The sequence below is a fragment of the Schistocerca piceifrons genome, chromosome 2 (assembly GCF_021461385.2).
Source record: "Schistocerca piceifrons isolate TAMUIC-IGC-003096 chromosome 2, iqSchPice1.1, whole genome shotgun sequence".
NCBI lineage: Eukaryota > Metazoa > Arthropoda > Insecta > Orthoptera > Acrididae > Schistocerca > Schistocerca piceifrons.
In genome coordinates, this window is record NC_060139.1 from 675,162,826 (window position 1) to 675,185,172 (window position 22,347).

A 22,347-nucleotide genomic window follows, 5' to 3' on the forward strand; every position below is an offset into this window, starting at 1 on the left:
GCTACTTTCAATTCTCGAAACGAAAGCGGACTGCCAAAAGAACATTGCTACAAACTCCTAAAAGTCCTTTTACATTTCAGGAAAATGTTCTCCCATATAACAGTACACGCATAAACAGTTAAAAAAGATTGACGTCTGTGAGGTTTGAACGCGGGACATTGGCTACGACGACCTCACGCTCTACTAACTCACCTACGCGAGATCTACTATCAACTACTCACAGATACATTTTCCTGTACTCCGTATTTTTAATTACCGTATACGCATGTTCTACCGGACGACAGCACGCAGCACGAACTAAATCGGTGGTTTGGTTGATACTCTCATCTACATACAACGTTTGGTACCGATCTGAGTGTCTGACATCTGGAGGTTTCGTGTGTGAGCCGTCTGCGCCAATGTTGCCAAATCAGATTTTTTAGAGCTAACTCTACTGTCTTTTTAATACCATTTAGCTGGAAAACAAGTGATTTAGCTGGGGTTCTAGAGTATTGCTTTTTTCCAAATAACTTGACTACGACGACCTCACGCTCTACTAACTCACCTACGCGAGATCTACTATCAACTACTCACAGATACATTTTCCTGTACTCCGTATTTCTAATTACCGTATACGCATGTTCTACCGGACGACAGCACGCAGCACGAACTAAATCGGTGTTTTGGTTGATACTCTCATCTACATACAACGTTTGCTACCGATCTGAGTGTCTGACATCTGGAGGTTTCGTGTGTGACTTTAGGAAAGCCAACTAAAGCTCTGTTGAAGGTGTTTCGGGCTCGTCAGCATACACAAACGCATCGCCAAACACCTAACAGAATAGAAACAACTGAGCGCGTTACTGGAAACACTGTTATAGTGTACCCGACACCAGCACAGTATCGCATCTTCACAGTAATGAAGGTAGCTGTTCTAAGCAAGCCGGACGTTGATTTATACAGTATGAATCAGAAGTCACACGCTTCACAGTTGCAATAAACAATGTGCCGGCGACTAAAGTGAGAAGAGGAACAGAACATCTATACAGTGCAGCCCACTCGATGTGTAAAGCTTTGCAAATCTCCGCAACAAATAATCCTGAGAAAATAGGTAGCATCATGACGGATACAGGGATTAGTGACCACAGTGCTGTTGCAGACAGACTAAATACTGTAACATCAAAACCCATCGAAAATAAATGCAAGATACGGGGATTAGTGACCACAAGGTGGTTGTAGCGACTCTAAATACTGAAACATCAAAACTTACGAAAAATAAACGCACAATACACCTATTTAAAAAAAGCATATAAAAATTCACTTGCCACCTTCCAATCTAAGTAACCGTAGACCAGATGCGGCTTCAATCCAAAGAAATAGAATCGACGGCAATCAAGAGATATGTAGCAAATAAAGTAATTAGAGGCGTTGCAGAACCTCCATGTTACACAATAGATTCTCAGAATTGCCGTTTTTTACGTTGGTCAGTTTCGAAACAGGTAATCCCACAAGAACTGAATTATATTGGGACACAAAAATTTAATTAGATCGGAGAAAATTGATCTTTATCCATTCGAATATTTGTTGTGGGTACATTCTATGATGTCCACGGGGGCAGAGGAGGGCAGGGGAGTGAAGGGGGGGGGGGGGGAGCTAGAAATCCTATATAAATAAGGAACCGTGGAATCTGTAATTAGAACTGTTACTTTTTCGCTGTAGTTCAGAGAGAAATGCAGAAATCATATTACTTTTGAGTGCACAAACCTGCTGGAAAAACGATCTAAATGATGAACCATGCAATGGTTGGAATCCGTAAATAAAACTTTTATATCTTAATTCCACCTACCGATTCCAATATTTGTTACCTTCTATGAATTTTCATTTCTTGTGTACTGGCTGTTCTTTTGGGATTTCTGAGCCGATTTCTCCACTTTTCGTGCTACTGATCTTTTTATGTTTCATGTACGTTACTACGGGTTGTTCAAAAAGTCTCTCAGCAGTGCCGTATGATTGTTCGCCGCGTGTGCCGTATGCCGCAGTGAATATACCGAAATGAAACTCAGTGAAATACAAGTTATTAATTTATTGAATATTCATTTTTACTTACAAATTTTCACATTAAGTGTTGAAAGTGTCCCCACTTGAAGGGAAATAACCATGCATGCGAACAATCACACGGCACGTGCGGCTAACAATCATACGGCACTGCGGAGAGACTTTTTGAACACCCCGTATTCACAATATTTCGACTTCACCATGTGCTCTACTGTAAGAGATTTAAAAGTTCCCTGTAGTTTTCTTACTCGCATAAATTACGGTAATAATTTGTTACAGATATGTATATGACTTTTTTTCTGTTCTTATTTATTTTCATCGCCTTCAGTTTTTATCGTTTTAATTCGTGGCGAAGTGATTAATCACGTGAACTGTGATTGCAGTTTTATCGTATGCTACATTCGTTTTTTCACAAATATGTTTAGTTGCGTTGAAGCACAGGCCATAGATAACATAGACTGCGCGTGATATCATTACACTGAAACCAACATCTAAGTCACGTGACTCGGGACAAAAAACAGAGTTTGTCGTTAAGGTATGTGAGGAGTTGAGTTGACAGTTAAAAGTTTTTCTCGTTTATAGCGGAAAAGAAGCATTGATTTTAACAATTAAACAATTTGTCTTGTTGCTATTACACATTTAGGAGTGCAGTTACCCTGGTATCTCCGAAATTCCTAATATTAATGCGATTATTATCGTTTTTACGCGTGGCCAGGTGAAACGTACTGACAGGTCTGTGTACCAGCAAAAAAAAAAAAAAAAAAAAAAAAAAAAAAAAAAAAAAAAAAATACAGTTCTCTAGTAAATACTTGTTTTTGTTCCACTGTGAGTTTTTTAGTCCACTGTTTCCACAGGAGTGGAACACAAGTATCAGTTTGGCAGGCAACATTACTTATCTGACGATTCCACAACAAAACGTGTGAAATGTTTTGTTATGCCTTTACAAGAAATGATATCCATATATAACTACAAGGTCAGGTTTTTACGCAAAATAAGCGTTTATATTTTATGACTTTTGCCACTTAATGAAGCCAGTATGTAAAGCAAGAAGAATATTTCCAGTTTACGTTAAAAGAATCTCCTGGGGCGCCTTAACTGGTTCACTCAACAACAACCGATTTTATAGGTATAATTAACAGTCTACATTCATCTTTAGTTGTGTATTACGCTGTCAGAAGCAGTTCCGCACCGCGAAGGACTTTCATACTGCCATAGAAACTCACTAAAGACCTGCTGGAAGTGTTTTTTTAATGCTGTGATAAGCCGTGGAGGAGCAAAAAACTCATATTGCTCTAAGCACTATGGGACTTAACATCTGAGGTAATTAGACCCCTAGACTTAGAACTACTTAAACCTGACTAACCTAAGGACATCACACAGATCCATGCCCAAGACAGGATTCGAACCTGCGACCAGTAGCAGCAGCGCGGTTCCGGACTGAAGCGCCTAGAACCGCTCGGCCACAGCGGCTTGCTTTAATGTTAATACAGATTGTCTACAATTTGCTTAATGTTACTGTAGATCTTTACTCATTCGACATCCCTGAGGGTTCTCCGTCTACAGTTTAATTTCGTTACATATCAAATTTTGTGCTCTGCGTTAGCAGTGCAGTTAACGACCATATCAGTCTTCTTTTGACCCCGTACACTTCACAAACGAATTGAAATCTCAATTGTGAAACGAAACAATTTCAAAATCCTTGCAGAGATATTTTCATGTGAAACAATAATGAATGACTGAGGTTTTGAGACGACACATTGTTAACGTCTAGATCAATACACAAGTATAATCAACGTTTTGTAATACATTACGCTTCCTATCTTGATATCGTTTGGGTATCTGTATTGTATTAAGCAAAAATCAGAAAATATATACGCTTATTTTGTGTGAATACATTATGCATGTAAACGAATTTCCTTCCTTACAAAAGCATACTAAAACATTTCACACATATTCTTGTGGAACAGTTAGAAAACTAATGCTGCACGTGAAATTATCATTTTGTCTTCCACTCCTGTGGAAGCGGTAAACTACAAGAATACACAGTGAAAAAAAATACCCTAAAGGACAGTGATTCTGTTGCTTGTTAAAAAGAACTGTCAATACGTTTCAACTTGACCACATGTATAAACGATAACCATTACATTATCACCAGGAATTTCGAAGAAATTAGGTTAATTGCACTACATGTGTAACAGTAGTTGGATTGTCACAAATCAATACTGCTCGTTGGACTGTCACAAATCAGTGCTCGATTTCAGCTATAAATGTGAAAGCGCCACTTCACACAGCGCTTAATGACAGGAACTTGGTTTTTTGCCCAGAGTCGCATGACTTACATGTTGGTTTCAAGCTTTAACACGGCAGAGATAGCGACATGCACGGTCTATGTTATGTATGGTCTATCAAGGACTGCCTCTGTGTAGTGTTAACATCATTGCTCATAGCTGACGGGTGGAATCGGACACTACAAGTAAACTCAACATTTAAAAAACAGCGTAAGGTAAGTGAACATGTACTAACGCAATTTCCGTACTCTCAGGCTTTACGTAAGAGGTGTGTCTGATCGCCCAAGTTGAAACTTCTGCTCAAAAGGGCAAAATTGCTGCACCAGTAATGTTTTGCAAGCGAAGCACGACGCTTTTCAGGAATTAACTGCCATTTTTCAAGACATCTGTATGTTTGTCTGTCAGCTAATGCGTAAATGATGCAAATAATGGGTTATGCTCTTGTGAACATCGTTGCGCTATAAGATTCACGTGACTGATACGAAGTAAGAATGGGTAATTTCCAAGAATGTTTGCCTTACGAAGCCGCGGGCTGGAAAAGATATGTATCGAACGTGCGATTCTAAATCAATCACGCGATTGTTGTGGCGAGCGTTATAATAAATTATTTATTTGTGAGATGCTAGGGAAACCCAAACTATTTATGACAGTAGTGAGTGGGATGTCTGGTATTTTAGACGTTTCTTCGGCCTATTGCCTTACGTGGAAGAACCTAATTCCATGCTTATGCAAAGTAGAAAATTGTTTGAATTTTTGTCGGAAATGTGACTTTATGCATATTTTTGAATGACATTGGCAGAGTCTACCCAGGTTACGGCAAAAAAGGAATTCTTCCCGTAGCATACACATCAAATGGACTTTCTCATCACGACAACATCGACGACGTGTGAGGTAAGTCGTTTCCTTTGTAATTACAACTATTTTAGTAATGCTCTCCTTTTGTCGTTGCTGTAGTGACCACAGTGATCGATTGAGAATCACACGTTCGATACACATTGTTTGCAGCCCGCGGCTTCAATAGGCAAACATTCTTCGAAATTTCCTAAGAATGCATTAGAATTCAGAGCATACACAGGCGTTATATATGTGTGCGTGTAAGCGCCACAGTACTTGACAACGGAATAAATTTCTGAAACGTGTCGCGCTTCTCGTAAAAAAATCTGCGTGACGGTTATTTTTAATTTATGTTCACAAAGCTCCTAGCTTTCGATAACACTATTTATGATGGATAGCTACTTAAGTAAAAAGATCTGCTGTCCAAACTGGCTTCATCCAAAATTTTGATTTAACGTTTATTTACGTATTTATTTTTATGACTCTTGATGGATCCTCAACAATATGATCAGTCATTACAGTATAGATACATAAAAATTATAATACTTACATTTCATTGCAAAAGCTATGAGGACGCGATACGAAAATGTATTACATATAGCATACGATATGATCACACCATAACCATAGTGATAGCGGTGTGATCATGAAAATGTGTTTGCTAGATGCAGTTTCAAGAAAATTGTACTGTGTTACATGGATAGACGAAAAGCAAGTACTGGAAAATGAATAGCTTTGTTGGCTTGCAAAGGATAATGTTAAGTAGAAAATCATTTGCAAGAGTTTTTATGGAATAATCTTTTTCAAAGACCGAGAAAAAAAGGCTAAAGCGTGGAGTGAAGTTTACTCGTCTTCCTCAAACGCTACTTCAGCCTGCAGATCGACGTAGAATGGACCCTGCTGGATGAAGGTATTCATTTTGTCAAGGGCCTCAAATCCGAATATTTCGTGAGCTGAATGCGCAGCGACGATGGTCTGCACGACGTTGTACTTGGCCTCTTTGCACAGCTTGCTGGGCTCGCCGGACCTGTCGAGCAGAAAGTCGACGAGTCCTGGGTAGTCGCGGATAAGCTGCAGCCCCCAGGGCTGGCCAGCGAGCACGCTGAGCAGCTGCAGACAGGCCATCTTGAGCGCGGGGAACGGCTGCCTGCACAACGCCACCACCACGTCCAGTGGCGAGCCGGACGCTTCCGTCGAGAACCAGCGGCTCGTCAGCGCCAGAGTCTCCTCCGACTGGTCGCTGCGTTGCAGATCGACGGCGCAGGCCATCGCGTTCAGAGCGCGGACCTTGTACTCCAGGGGCAGGGTCCTGGCGAAGTGCTTGAGTCTAGCCATCAGCTCCGGCATGCCCGTTCCGAGACCGTCCAAGACGCGCTTGCCCGCCACCGGCTCAGCGATGTGACCGATCGTTTCCATGGCGACGGATTGCAGCGACAGGTCGCTATCAGGTGCAGCGACTATTCCGAACAGCTTCGGCAAGACGGAAGGGCACGCCTCGTGAGCTTCGGCAGGCCTCGCGTAGAAAACGCTACCGAAGAACCTGACGTAGCCGGGGAGGACGAAGGTGTCCAGTGCTGCAGGGTGGGAGGTGCATAGCTTGGCTTCGGCGTGGGCGAGTAAGCTAGCATTCTTCAGGTAGTAAAATCCGTGTTCCGTCGAAGCGATTTTGGACAGTACAGAGAGGATGTTGAATTGGAACAGGACGTCGTCACCCTTCAGTTCTTCTAGCATCTGGCCCAAGAAACCACACTCGACGCTTCTCGTGAGCGCACTGTCCAAACTAGCAGCTATGTCACCCACGAATTCGTAGCCCCTGAGACGATATTCGTCACTGTGGCTCATGAACTGATTCAGGCAGCGCATCAAAGGTTCGGAAAAGAATGCGTCCAGGCCGGACTTGGTATCGCACACCTTGACAAAGAAACGCTTTGCTGCTTCGGTCACAGCAGAGTTGTCGGAAAAAACACAAGGCACTGTCGTGATAAGAAAACCGTCGTCACGCAGCACTGGCACAAGAGAATCCATTTGAGCAGCACGCAATAGCTCCCTGATGGCGAGGAGCTTCACCTCTGCTGTGGGGTGTGCGATGGCCTCCTGCAGCAGCTGCCCGTATTGGGCGAGTACCTCACTGCTGTCCATCGAGTTTAGGAGACTTCGTAGGATGTCTCCTGTGATCATCACTTCGTCCATTTTACTGCTATTCAGGCACTCGAATATCGTACTGATCTGAAGGCTCCTCAAGTTTTCCTCCAGTGCGTGCTTTTCCAACCTTTTCACCGTTGCGAGCATTTCTGAAAGCACTGCCAGCCTGTCTGGCTCGAAAGGAAGTCTATCAGAAAGACGGTGCAAAACGGATGTGTCCTCTTCCATCGCCATGCACTTAGAATTTATCTTGCACAAACTTTTCACTGCCGGCGCGTGGAGTAAGCGGACAACGGTAGAAACTATTTTACAAGGAGATTATAGATGGTGCTTGCTCCATGATTAGTGCATCGCTTACTGCCCACATAGTTTAGGAATATCTATGGAGTGAACGTAGGGCAGTGCTCATTTGGCCAACATCAAACTGAAATAGCCACACCACACTGGTATGACGCTGGTGTTTTGTGCTAAGATCGAAACTTCAATATTACAAGTATTTGCTCTGTCTCTACATATTTATGTACTAGTAATAACAATGGTGCTGAATTGTTGCTTTTAGAGATCAAGATCGAAATTCAGTTACGTTTCATAGGTAAGCAAAAAGGATTTGTAACTTACGTTCTTGAAAAAGAAAAAAAATTTCTCTATATTTCATTCAGTAATTCTGAAGGAAAATGTCTCGTAATGATAGAATAATATAAGCGGAGGTTTTGGAATACGAGAGAGGTGGTGAACAGTCCAATACGAAACAACTGACATCCTTCAGGTATTTTCTCTTGTGTGTCTGTACTTATAGCCATACGTGTTTCTTCTTTCCCTGAACTTGTGATTGTAAATGGTGTCAAAGCTTGGAATAGTTTCTTCCAATTTGTAAAACAGACTTAGCATCCCAGATACTATTTTAACTCCCAGCTATTATTTTAAAAGCAAAGCAAAATGAATTAATTACTCTCTTGTTACTTCCTAAACATTAACGAGAATTTGTGAACTAAAGCGTTGGGAGTATATAATAATCAATTGCTCTAACAAAGTTCACTTTCAGAATACTGAAAATAAATTTCTGTGTAAGCATACCCATCTTGTAACACTAACTTTTTCGTCCTCTTTCGTTTCTGTTATTCGAAAATATTTGATTTATGAACCGCCGTGTAATCACATATTGTGCCACTACTAGTGCATCATCATTTCTGGAAAAACTTTCGTAAAACTATAAAATTTCTAGAATAATTTTTTCTTATACCTTTAACTACCCATTTCTCCGTACAGCTACTATACGGCTTAGGGAAGACAGCTATCGATTAAATGCAGAATTCATTTTGCTCGCCTCGCGCAGGCGATAATAAATTTTGCGAGAATTGTTTCACATGATGAGAAGATTCACTTATAATAGTGGGAAACCTTAATGAAGCTTACGTTCAGGCAATGCCTGCTTTGGAAGTCTCACCAGGAAGTCATAACTGTTGTCCCGAAAGAATGGCCTTTATCGCAATATAGGAAGCGTCCAGCGTTTCCTACGTACCATGACAAGCCAGTTCTTGACCGCAGCATAGTGCCTGAATGCTGACGGTGGTTTGTTAATCAGGAAAAAATAATCTTATACCTAGAATAAATTGAAAGAATGTTTTAATTTGGAGAATGAGTTCATAAATTTGTATTAGAGCTACTTGACAACCAGCAGAAATGGCATTATCTACATAGTACCTCGGTTCATTTAATTTAGCCGTGTGACTTGCTAATGTAGAAGCACCTGAAGGGCCGTACCTGAGTCGCGGAGAGATAAACTTCAGCCAAGGACGCAAAAACGGGCCAGAAAAAAAGTAATAAATTCATGAAATGTACTCGCAATTGTAAATATGCACAACCATCACCTGTATAATGGATGACGACAATGAAAATTTATGCCGGACTGGAACTCGAACGCGGATTTCCAGTTTGCAGCGAGCAGTCGCCAACTATTAGGCTATCCGTGCACTACTTACGGCCACAACAGAACTTCCGTATATCGTCAACCATCTCTGTAACCTGTACTCGTATATCTATTATGCATATTCTCGTACAGATGAGACATTTTACCTGACTGTCGTTTTCCCGGTGTCAGTGGCCACAACAGAACTTCCGTATATCGTCAACCATCTCTGTAACCTGTACTCGTATATCTATTATGCATATTCTCGTACAGATGAGACATTTTACCTGACTGTCGTTTTCCCGGTGTCAGTGGATAAATACATGCATGTACAAAGGAACATTGCATCGTAATTCGGAATAATACAGGCACTGCAATATCGTAGTAATAAATTCAGTTTCAGAATTAACCGGGGGAAGTATGTGAGTTGAAAAAATGGTTCAAATGGCTCTGAGCACTATGGGACTTAACATCTATGGTCATCAGCCCCCTAAAACTTAGAACTACTTAAACCTAACTAACCTAAGGACATCACACAACACCCAGTCATCACGAGGCAAAGAAAATCCCTGACCCCGCCGGGAATCGAACCCAGTATGTGAGTTCTCATACCCTTCGTGTTCCCATCTTCTGCTTGCGAGAATAAGTTTTCCGTCGGCCCGTAACTAAAAACGCACTCTGTTACTACAGTGTCATTCCTGCTGTGACATTTCGTCCAAGTGACATCACTAAGAAACAATTAGTACCCAAAGACTTCTGTCGCTAACATGGTTTATGTGGAAACAGTGCACTTCGTCCAGACTGCTGCCAACTAGACAGTTCGCTCATGTTCAACAATGGTGATCTTGCTGTTATATACACTATGTGATCAAAAGTATCCGGACACCTCCAAAAACATACATTTTTCATATCTGGTGCATTGTGCTGCCACCTACTGTCAGGTACTCCATATCAGCGATCTCAGTTGTCATTAGAGAGCAGAATGGGGCACTCCAGCTTTCTGCTGCGAGCCCCCTATCGAGTCTCAAAATTGGGGCCTCTTGTGGGTGCCGTGTGGCAATGCTTCGCGCTACTGCAATCAACCAACCTGTACAGCAGTTACCGTAACAATAAGATATAGATTTTTTTACTTTCAGTCTTCATACTGTTTGTAATGTATTTAAAACAGTGACACGTTCAATTTGTCATGTGCGATGTTTTATATCAATATAGTTCGTTTAAGTAATATTTTTCATCAATGCTTCATTTTTATTAAACCTTCTTACAAGATTATAACATCTATTACATATGTGTAGGAAAATTGCAGTTTTATGGAGGGAGGCAGCCTTGACAGTTCTCTCAGAGGCGCAGGATCACCTCCATATAGCTCTCAGCACCAGCTCAGCTGCACAAAGTTGGCGAAAGAATCGACGGTGGTTCATCAACGGAAATATAACGGCACTCCCCTGTAGTGATTTAGGGCAAACCATGGGGAACGAGCATTCTGCATCACCCCGCTCAGTCTAGGCCTACTTACAGTAAGAATGCCGTTCTTATGTTGCCTTTTGAGATTTGTTATGCAGTTGTAACACGGCACCTGCAGTATCAGCTGAAACATAGTGCTGATGGTGACAAAGGTCATTTTTTCGCCAAATAATATCTCATTTATTTGTCTTTTGAATGTGCCAGTCATAATATTCTCTCTTCAGATGCTTGTGCTTCAGGAGTCTGGATTCGTTGACCTTCAAACATCGATTGTACTCCAGTGGCAAGTTTTATAAATGCGTAACCTTCGCCTGCTGTCGTTTTACTAAAAACTTCGCTTCAGCCTTGTGTAAAGGAGGAGTTGTGATTTGGTATGCTGTCCCTCTGCACACTGTGTCATCTCATTCTCAGGAAGAATGATCATGTGTCAGTGGGGAACGACTGATTGAAAATAGCAAATAACAAACTGACCACACAGATATGGCAAAATAATGCCTACAGAACCAATTTAGTCCTGCAGTGGGATCATCTACCAATACATGAAGCTTGTGGAATGGCATTCTCAGTACAACTGTCCAGTCTCATTAATGTGACCACCTGTCAAAAGCCTGAATAACCACCTTCTGCAGTGCAGGCCGCTGCGAGGCGTGCAGAAAGACATTCAGTAAGGTTTTGGAAGGCACTAACAGGGATGTGGAACAATACCAACTCCAAAGCTATGCCCAGTTATGCTAAGTTTCTCGGATGAGGATCCGTGGGGCGAACAGCCTGTTCGAGATGGTCCCACAGATTCTCGATTGGGTTTAAATCTGGAGACTTTGGTGGCCAGGATAGTACAGTAAACTCCTGGTACATTTCGTGCCGTTCACCTACTCTGAGAGCTGTGTGAAATGTTGCATTGTCCTCCTGGGAGATGCCATCGGCCGAGAAAAAATAAATTGCCTGTAGGGGTGGACATAGTCCCGAAGGATAGATGCGTATTTCTGTTAACCCACTGTACCTTCCAGAATGACGAGATCACCCAGGGAATGATATAAAAAGATTGCCTAGACTATAGTGCTCCCTTCTGCGGCCTGGACCCTTCTGACAATTGTTGCAGGGTGTTTGCTTTTAGATGTCACACTGAACACACCAACGGCCATCTGTCATCTGCAAAGGCCATCCATCACCACTCAGCAGACGTCCAGTTGTGGTACTTGTGTGCAAATTCCAGCCTTTGTGACTGATGAAAGCAGTCAGTAGGGATGCATGAACAGGCACCTGCTGTGGAGACCCATATGCAGCAACGTTCACTGGATGATCATTGAGGAGACACGTTGGTAACCCATTGGTCCATATGGGTGGTCTGTTGCTCAACAGTTACACGTCTGTTTGCTCATACACATCTCTATAGCTGTCACTAACCCCTGTTATCCATGGCCCGTGGTGTACAACAGTTGCCTTGGCTCTGGTTTAGGATAGTGCCATTTTGCCATGCACAGTATACTTTAACCATGGCAGCACATGGACAGTTTACAAACTAAGCCATTTCATATGGCTCATATGGCTCTGAGCACTATGGGACTCAACTGCTGAGGTCATTAGTCCCCTAGAACTTAGAACTAGTTAAACCTAACTAAACTAAGGACATCACAAACATCCATGCCCGAGGCAGGATTCGAACCTGCGACCGTAGCGGTCTTGCGGTTCCAGACTGCAGCGCCATTAACCGCACGGCCACTTCGGCCGGCTAAGTCATTTCAATAATGCTTCCACCTTTGGGCTGAAAGCAAGTGATCAAACCATTTTGGACATCAGATAAATCCATCCTTTTGTGTATTACGACAATGTTTATCCTATTTTCCGCATCATGCTGACAAACTTTATATAGCCTCCACTGCTAGTGCAGCTACCTGTCATCTGTGAGTGGTTATCGCACAGTGATGTCGAACAGAAGTGGTAGTCACATTAAAGTGACATGCATTTTATATGCTGACATAAAGCCAATCTTCTGCTTTGTTGTAGACCTGTCCACCAACCTAGCTGACAAAAAGCATTTTAAAATTTTGCGAACTGTTGGGCTCTATATCTAAGTACTTTGGGCCAAGTGAATGTCAATGAGCTCAGCTGCTTTCTTCCTATTACGTGGTCAACCATCCACTTATAAAAGGCAGTGCATCATAAGTACATTTTTCCAAATGATTGTTGGATTTTAATATATGTAAGGTGGTAACTGATGTGTTGATTTTATTATCGTGTGACACTACAGCATTTGAATCGACCTAGCCAGACAATATGAAGAAAACGGCACATCTGTTCGTAAAATATCCAGACTTCACTTTTTAAAACTTTGTTTTTAATTTTACAAATATTGGTCTGTGTCCTCTCCAAAGAACTCCTCTTCCCTGCTTACACACTTTTTTCAGCATTATTTCCATTTCGCAAATTTAAACTGGATAACTTCATTCAGAATAGCCTTTAAGGTCTGTTAAGAGTTTGCTTGGTGTTATCAACTGTCTGGAAATGACATCCTTTAAAAACTGATTTTAATTTCGGAAATAAGGATAAAAAAACCATAAGAAGCCAGGTCTGCTGAGTAAGGAGGCTGTGGGAGAACAGTCATTTGATATTTGGCACAAAGCTAATGTAGTGATGCAGGTGGTGGTGGTGTGTATAGCGCGTGCAACAGCGAGGGCATCAGCACCTGTACTGAACCAACAGAAGACAAGTGTGCACCGACAAAGCTAACAAGGAACCTCTTGAGTGCAAGGTTGCAAAAAACCAATGATATTTACAGCATTTGACACCCCACATATTGTCTACCATGCAACCACAATATTGGCTGCTATAGTCTGGGAGACGAGTCTTTGGTATTGACAGCTCGGTAGCGTCTTTCCGTTGCCTAGCGACCGCAGGCAGGCAGCCAATGACGGCCTGACTTTGAGTGGGTAGCAAGGGCCACGTTGCCGCTCTGAAACACGGTCGCGCGCGCTTATGAAACTTACCAGTGTCTCGTGTGCAGGCGGTGCGGTCGTTCGTCGTTTGTCTGAAGTTGAATTCGCAGCTTATTTCATTTTTGTTGTTTTTAGTGTTTCTTTGTTTATGTTTCGTTGTAAACAATGTCTAGTGCGGCGGGTAGTACCAGCCCATCACAAGAAGTGAAACGGAGGAAGAAAAGTGTGCTACACACCCAGGCCCGTGAATTCGTATGCTCTGTGAGGGATTACTTTGAGAAAGAAAAGGACAAAGGTGGGCCCTTAACTCCTGTTGTTCAGGTTGTGAAGAGAACTGCAGCAGCATTGAAAATAAGTAAGAACACTGTTGTAAAGATAGGGAAAGAACAGTATAGTGCAGATTGTGACGAGAGTGGCACAACAAAGCTGCACACACCAGGAAAGAAGCGACCGAGAAATAAGCAGGTGACAGCTTTGGACGATTTTCAGAAAGACGCTATTCGTCGTCATATATACAGCTATTATAAGAGAAGGGAACATCCCACTCTATCTAAATTACTGGTGTCGCTTCAGAAAGACGATCTTTTTAAAGGGAGCAAATTTTTATTGCGTACAGTGTTGAAAGACATAGGCTTCAGCTATTCACTGTTTGTTGTTGTTGTTGTGGTCTTCAGTCCTGAGACTGGTTTGATGCAGCTCTCCATGCTACTCTATCCTGTGCAAGCTTTTTCATCTCCCAGTACCTACTGCAACCTACATCCTTCTGAATCTGCTTAGTGTATTCATCTCTTGGTCTCCCTCTACGATTTTTACCCTCCACGCTGCCCTCCAATACTAAATTGGTGATCCCTTGATGCCTCAGAACATGTCCTACCAACCGATCCCTTCTTCTGGTCAAGTTGTGCCACAAACTTCTCTTCTCCCCAATCCTATTCAATACTTCCTCATTAGTTATGTGATCTACCCATCTAATCTTCAGCATTCTTCTGTAGCACCACATTTCGAAAGCTTCTATACTCTTCTTGTCCAAACTATTTATCGTCCATGTTTCACTTCCATACATGGCTACACTCCATACAAATACTTTCAGAAATGACTTCCTGACACTTAAATCTATACTCGATGTTAACAAATTTCTCTTCTTCAGAAACGCTTTCCTTGCTATTGCCAGTCTACATTTTATATCCTCTCTACTTCGACCATCATCAGTTATTTTGCTCCCCAAATAGCAAAACTCCTTTACTACTTTAAGTGTCTCATTTCCTAATCTAATTCCTTCAGCATCACCCGACTTAATTAGACTACATTCCATTATCCTTGTTTTGCTTTTGTTGATGTTCATCTTATATCCTCCTTTCAAGACACTGTCCATTCCATTCAACTGCTCTTCCAAGTCCTTTGCTGTCTCTGACAGAATTACAATGTCATCGGCGAACCTCAAAGTTTTTATTTCTTCTCCATGAATTTTAATACCTACTCCGAATTTTTCTTATGTTTCCTTTACTGCTTGCTCAATATACAGATTGAACAACATCGGGGAGAGGCTACAATCCTGTCTTACTCCCTCCCCAACCACTGCTTCCCTTTCATGTCCCTCGACTCTTATAACTGCCATCTGGTTTCTGTACAAATTGTAAATAGCCTTTTGCTCCCTGTATTTTACCCCTGCCACCTTTAGAATTTGAAAGAGAGTATTCCAGTCAACATTGTCAAAAGCTTTCTCTAAGTCTACAAATGCTAGAAACGTAGGTTTGCCTTTCCTTAATCTTTCTTCTAAGATAAGTCGTAAGGTCAGTATTGCCTCACGTGTTCCAGTGTTTCTACGGAATCCTAACTGATCTTCCCCGAGGTTGGCTTCTACTAGTTTTTCCATTCGTCTGTAAAGTATTCGTGTTAGTATTTTGCAGCTGTGACTTATTAAACTGATAGTTCGGTAATTTTCACATCTGTCAACACCTGCTTTCTTTGGGATTGGAATTATTATATTCTTCTTGAAGTCTGAGGGTATTTCGCCTGTTTCATACATCTTGCTCACCAGATGGTAGAGTTTTGTCAGGACTGGCTCTCCCAAGGCCGTCAGTAGTTCCAATGGAATGTTGTCTACTCCGGGGGCCTTGTTTCGACTCAGGTCTTTCAGTGCTCTGTCAAACTCTTCACGCAGTATCATATCTCCCATTTCATCTTCATCTACATCCTCTTCCATTTCCATAATATTGTCCTCCAGTACATCGCCCTTGTATAGACCCTCTATATACTCCTTCCACCTTTGCTTTCCCTTCTTTGCTTAGAACTGGGTTTCCATCTGAGCTCTTGATATTCATACAAGTCGTTCTCTTATCTCCAAAGGTCTCTTTAATTTTCCTGTAGGCAGTATCTATCTTACCCCTAGTGAGATAGGCCTCTACATCCTTACATTTGTCCTCTAGCCATCCCTGCTTAGCCATTTTGCACTTTCTGTCGATCTCATTTTTGAGACGTTTGTATTCCTTTTTTCCTGCTTCATTTACTGCATTTTTATATTTTCTCCTTTCATCAATTAAATTCAATATTTCTTCTGTTACCCAAGGATTTCTACTAGCCCTCGTCTTTTTACCTACTTGATCCTCTGCTGCCTTCGCTACTTCATCCCTCAAAGCTACCCATTCTTCTTCTACTGTAGTTCTTTCCCCCATTCCTGTCAATTGTTCCCTTATGCTCTCCCTGAAACTCTGTACAACCTCTGGTTCTTTCAGTTTATCCAGGTCCCATCTCCTTAAATTCCCACCTTTTTGCAGTTTCTTCAGTTTTAATCCAATAGATTGTGGTCAGAGTCCACATCTGCCCCTGGAAATGTCTTACAATTTAAAACCTGGTTCCTAAATCTCTGTCTTACCATTATATAATCTATCTGATACCTTTTAGTATCTCCAGGGTTCTTCCATGTATACAACCTTCTTTCATGATTCTTAAACCTAGTGTTAGCTATGATTATGTTGTGCTCTGTGCAAAATTCTACCAGGCGGCTTCCTCTTTCATTTCTTAGCCCCAATCCATATTCACCTACTATGTCTCCTTCTCTCCCTTTCCCTAAACTCGAATTCCAGTCACCCATCACTATTAAATTTTCGTCTCCCTTCACAATCTGAATAATTTCTTTTATTTCATCATACATTTCTTCAATTTCTTCGTCATCTGCAGAGCTAGTTGGCATATAAATTTGTAATACTGTAGTAGGTGTGGGCTTAGTATCTATCTTGGCCACAATAATGCGTTCACTATGCTGTTTGTAGTAGCTTACCCGCATTCCTATTTTCCTATTCATTATTAAACCTACTCCTGCATTACCCCTATTTGATTTTGTGTTTATAACCCTGTAGTCACCTGACCAGAAGTCTTGCTCCTCTTGCCACCGAACTTCACTAATTCCCACTATATCTAACTTCAACCTATCCATTTCCCTTTTTAAATTTTCTAACCTACCTGCCCGATTAAGGGATCTGACATTCCACACTGCGATCCGTAGAACGCCAGTTTTATTTCTCCTGATAACGACATTCTCTTGAGTAGTCCCCGCCCGGAGATCTGAATGGGGGACTATTTTACCTCCGGAATATTTTACCCAAGAGGACGCCATCATCATTTAATCATGCAGTAAAGCTGCATGCCCTCGGGAAAAATTACGGCTGTAGTTTCCCCTTGCTTTCAGCCGTTCGCAGTACCAGCACAGCAAGGCCGTTTTGGTTATTGTTACAAGGCCACATCAGTCAATCATCCAGACTGTTGCCCTTACAACTACTGAAAAGGCTGCTGCTGCCCCTCTTCAGGAACCACACGTTTGTCTGGCCTCTCAACAGATATCCCTCCGTTGTGGTTGCACCTACGGTACGGCTATCTGTATCGCTGAGGCACGCAAGCCTCCCCACCAACGGCAAGGTCCATGGGGGGGATTCACTGTTTAACGGACGCAAAATATTAATGGAAAGGACGATGTAGTTGCATGGCGGTGCAGATTTCTGCGCAGGATCATGGGTGTGGAATTCGAAAGTATAGTGTGGTTAGATGAAACTTGGGTCAATGCCAGCCATTCTTTACGTAGAGGCTGGAATGATGGAACGCCCGAGGGGACAATGGCAGTGCCTGTTGGCAAAGGAGGGCGTATTATAGTCTTACATGCAGGAACATCGAAAGGTTTTGTGCCAAACTGCTTGAAAATGTTTCGGTCAAAAAAGACAGGAGATTACCATGAAGAAATGAACAGTGTAATATTTCAAGAATGGTTCGAGACATCGCTTATGACGAATCTGACAAGTCCATCAGTGATTGTTATGGACAATGCGCCTTATCATTCCGTTGTTCACGATAAGGCACCAACCTTGACAACAAAAAAAGACAATATCATTCAGTGGTTGAAACGGCGAAAAGTAGATTTCAGAGAAGATTTAAGGAAGGCGGAACTGCTCGAAATTGTGGCACAAAAGAAACCCCAATTTCCAACATATGTAATTGACGAGATTGCTAAAAGGCACGGGCATGAAATCGTTCGGCTTCCTCCATACCACTGTCACTTCAATGCAATTGAAGGAGTGTGGGCGCAGATAAAAAATTACATTGCTGCAAACAATAAAAAATTCACGATCTCTGAAGTGGAAACTCTCCTTCCAGCAGCTATCAATAAAGTGACAAGCGAGTCATGGGCTAAAATTGTAAACAGCACTGCAAGTGCCATCAGAGAGGCGGCCAAAACCGAAGGGGTTGTGGAAGAATGCATCGAAAATTTAATTATACATCTGGGAGAGAGCAGTGATAGTTCGAGTAGTGCTGAGGAAGACAATGTCAAATCAGATTCTGACAGTGATGTGAGTGGTGTTTTTCCATTACAGTAACTACAACGTATTCAGGAATGTAAGGAGGGAGTTTGCTATCGATCTACAACCAGATCATCATATTGTGAGTACTTTCTTCAGATTATAACTCTTAATACACTGACCAATTATTCCGTAGCTTGTAGTATAACAAATTAATAATGCTAATACTTTACAATGGAAACCAAAACTGCTAATGTTCAACAACTTGCGAAAATAGTTTTCATTTCAGTTGTGAAGTTTAACAACTAACTTTATTATGTTTCAGCATCTTAGATACTTGTACTAAATAGCTCTTATCAGTTTTCGAGTTAATATATTTCAAGCATCAACTTTAAATAAATTCACGCGTACCAATACGACTTGTATTTTGTCTCGCTTTTATTTCTGCTGCTAGAGAATGCGTGTAGCAGACAGGGCGCTGCGTGCTGTGGGCCACGTTCGGCAACAGCGCCGTCTGCGCCGGAACTGTCAGTACCAATCACTCGTCTCACGGACTATAATGGCAATAGGGGCTGAAATTGGAGGTATCCAATGGTGAGCACAGCATGAGGCTGTGGAGTGTAGTTGAACGGCTTAACGAGTAACTCACAACAGTGCTAGTCTTGCTGATACAAGGCAGAACAGTGGCAACAATAAACAAAGAAAACATTGCATTATATCAACAATGACAGTTGTCGAAGTTGACATTTCATTAGAAAGGAATACAAGAAATATCGCTGAGTGATAAAGAGTTAATGCAAGATAAATCAGGGGAATGTGTGGTGTCACATATTCTCAACTGTGCAGACAATGTACACGAGAACTGCAATGATGGCAGTAAGTGCTTAAGTGGGAGTGATATTTAAACAGGTGCTGAGCCATGTAGTTCATTATCCTTGTCGGACAGGGAGCCACAAATCCAGTCTCCAGTGAAACATAGTAGACAATTATTGTCCAAGGAGCAGGTACTAAACATGATTACATACATGGGAGATATTAAAAAAAATTATGAGCATATTTTGAATAAGTCTACTGCAAATGACCATGTAATGCATAAGAAAAACTATGGATAATTCAAGGGAGGACAAGGTGGACTTGTTACAAAAACTGGTATTAGCGCATTTCAAGGGTGCTCCGTACAATTTACAGGATATGCATGATAGTGACTTACTATGTTATGAACATCAAATTGTGTGTGACATAGATTACAATGATTTCAAGGGAAACAGTGGATGGTTGCTCAGAAATGTAAGGCGTAGGATAACGAAAAGCATCAACTTTGCAATGCACAGCAAACTGCAAAATTGACCCAAAAATTTGTCAATGAGAAAAACAAACTTATCCCATTGTTCAGTAAAGAATTTGTTTTCAACTCTGACCAATCAAAATTTGAGGAGGAAATGCATACGAAAAGAACCTTGGAAATTAGATGTACCAAGTGAGCTATATCAAGATCAACTAACATCAGTGCCTTAACATATTCATATACTATTTGCTGACTGTTGGGCTGGATAGCACTAACTGGAAAGTTATTTACTGTTCTGCGACAAGTTGGAAGTGCTCTGCCCCCTATGATTCTTTTGCATTTGAATGTTTTTGAATGTCACAGCAAATAAGAGTGGGAAAATGGGCATAAGAGAACTAAGCTGTGATATGATCACTGCTTTTGGCCAATATCTGGTCAAAATAACTTGGTTTTGCTCGATTCCTGGCTGTGTCTAAAAATTACACTCCTGTACAACAAACTATCCCTCATGAAAAGTGTGTGACACTACAGTTCATACCACCTTGAACCACTGGAAAAATTCAGCCTCTGAATGTTTGTTTTTTTATGCCTATAAAACATATCATCACACTATCTGCAGCTACACCTTAAAGGATAGCCAGTTTCATGGTAAGGTCCATGACAGCTTGTTTTGCATTTGGTTGCAGGCCATCACATTCCATCAATTCCATGTTACACCAATACGCATTCTTTAAGAGTGGTTACCTAGCTGAATGTCCTGCACGGTTTGTATCTTCCAAGGTGTTCATCTTTGATCTTGATGGTGCGAACATTTATGATCACTGTGATGTGTCGTTTTTCATTTGGTGTTTATGGTGCAAGATAATGGTTTGTTTTGAACATTTCTTGAATGTTGATGCTGTCCACTTTATGCCACCCTTATGATGCGCATGATGAGTCATTAGTAACTAATATCTTTTCTGTCATAATTGTTAACACAACACTTCCAAATGAGCCTTACTAATGATTGAACTTGTGACCTCAGGGGGTTCCTTGTGAGTGTGTGTATGCATTGTGGTGGTGCAAGAACCATGACCAACCCCGGCCTTTTTTTGGAAGTTTTTTCATGTAACCTCTGCAAAAGTCCTAGACAGTAGAGTCCACACAGAATACCATGGCCTACAGATGCACAGATGGCAGGGCAAGCATGGGGAGAGTGGTAGCGGTGGGAGCTGCAGGCAGGCCACTGCGGGGGAAATTCCGAGTGCTGAAGGGTAGGTGCCATTCTAAACTGAAGCCACCCTCACATTTTTTGTAAATATTAAGCAGGTCGCATCAATGCCCACACTTGCATGGTGACCACTGAAAAAGATTGTCACCTCTGCTTTGGTTAGTATCTAAAAAGAATTGTGTTGAAAATGAAGCAATTTATTTTCGTCTGGCTTGTTAACCATCTGTAACTTTCAGAGAAGCATCATTAGCGGTGAATTTTGAGTAAAACCTCTTGTTGTCATGTTAAAATTTGCTTCTTGTGCCAAAATACAGCAGAGCTTGCACAGTCTCACCTCATTAACATGTGCAGACGCAATTGTGAGAGAAATTTGAAACAGTGGTTTACTAAGCGAGGAAAAGTAAGGTCAGTTTTTTTTATGAAAAATACATCCTTGGTAGATATTAAATGTGTAATGTCTTCACTTATGTTGTTCCAAAAACCATAGCATTTCTCAGTTCACCAGCTACTGATGACTCTTAAAAATTACATTCTTTCATTGAAAAAGTCTGTCGTTAGGGGAATAACATGGTAGATAATGAAGTTCCGCATAATAATGATATGGAAAAATACTCTTCTCTTTGCATGCTGTCATTTGCCAAAATCTCATTTTGATATCTCAAACCATTTATGAAATATGAGGAATGTTGTGGTTATTTCACTCTGACTTTATCGCTGGCATGGCGTGATCAGAAATTAGTGTGCTACATCAGATCTATTTTCTCGAAATAGGTGACAGATAAGTCCTCCACCCAAGTCTAAAGAAAAATTTGATATGTTGGCTAAATTTCATATTCAGTAACATATTATGTTACATATACATGCAGCAAACGCAAAACCATAGCGTCCCCCATTTTTCACTGCAAACTTTTTCTAATTTCTCACAGGAAACAATGGGCACATCAGCACGAACCTGACATGTAAAGCTACGAGTAAAGCAGAAATTAATTTTTTTATCGAATTGTTTCTGTAAAATTGTCAGAGAAAGGCTGCAGGGCGTGTGCCTCGATTCTGTCATCACTGACAAGCTGAAAGGTGACAGGCAAAGTCGGCCTCCCCTTCCGAACAAATGAATGAACTCACCCAGTGCTTTGGACGAAAACTGGTCACTTCGCATTGGCCACTGCATCCTGTGTGGACAATACACATGATTCACTGTTTGACCATGAGGAAAGAATTCAAAATGTGCAGTTCCATTAAAGTCTAAAAGAAGAGAGAAGCTGTTTGACACTGGATTCAGACTGACGACTACTTTTGATCACAAAAACCATTTGTAACATTGGGTTGGGTGCAGAGCATCATCTTTGGAAGCTTGTTTGTTGAAATGTGTCTGTAAAAGTTTTCCCCAGTTTCACATAAAATTTTATGTTGCATCTTTGTTCCAGAAAATTGCACATGTCAAAAATCGCCACCAACACTTAAATACAT

General features: G+C 41.4%; 1 protein-coding gene across 1 annotated transcript; it reads right to left on the reverse strand.

The window, feature by feature from the left end:
* Positions 1-5,999: 5,999 nt before the first annotated feature.
* Positions 6,000-7,526, reverse strand: LOC124775738 (26S proteasome non-ATPase regulatory subunit 5-like). The gene has a single exon (XM_047250567.1). The coding sequence runs from the start codon at positions 7,524-7,526 to the stop codon at positions 6,000-6,002; it is 1,527 nt and encodes a 508-aa protein (XP_047106523.1).
* Between the last annotated feature and the right edge of the window lie 14,821 nt (positions 7,527-22,347).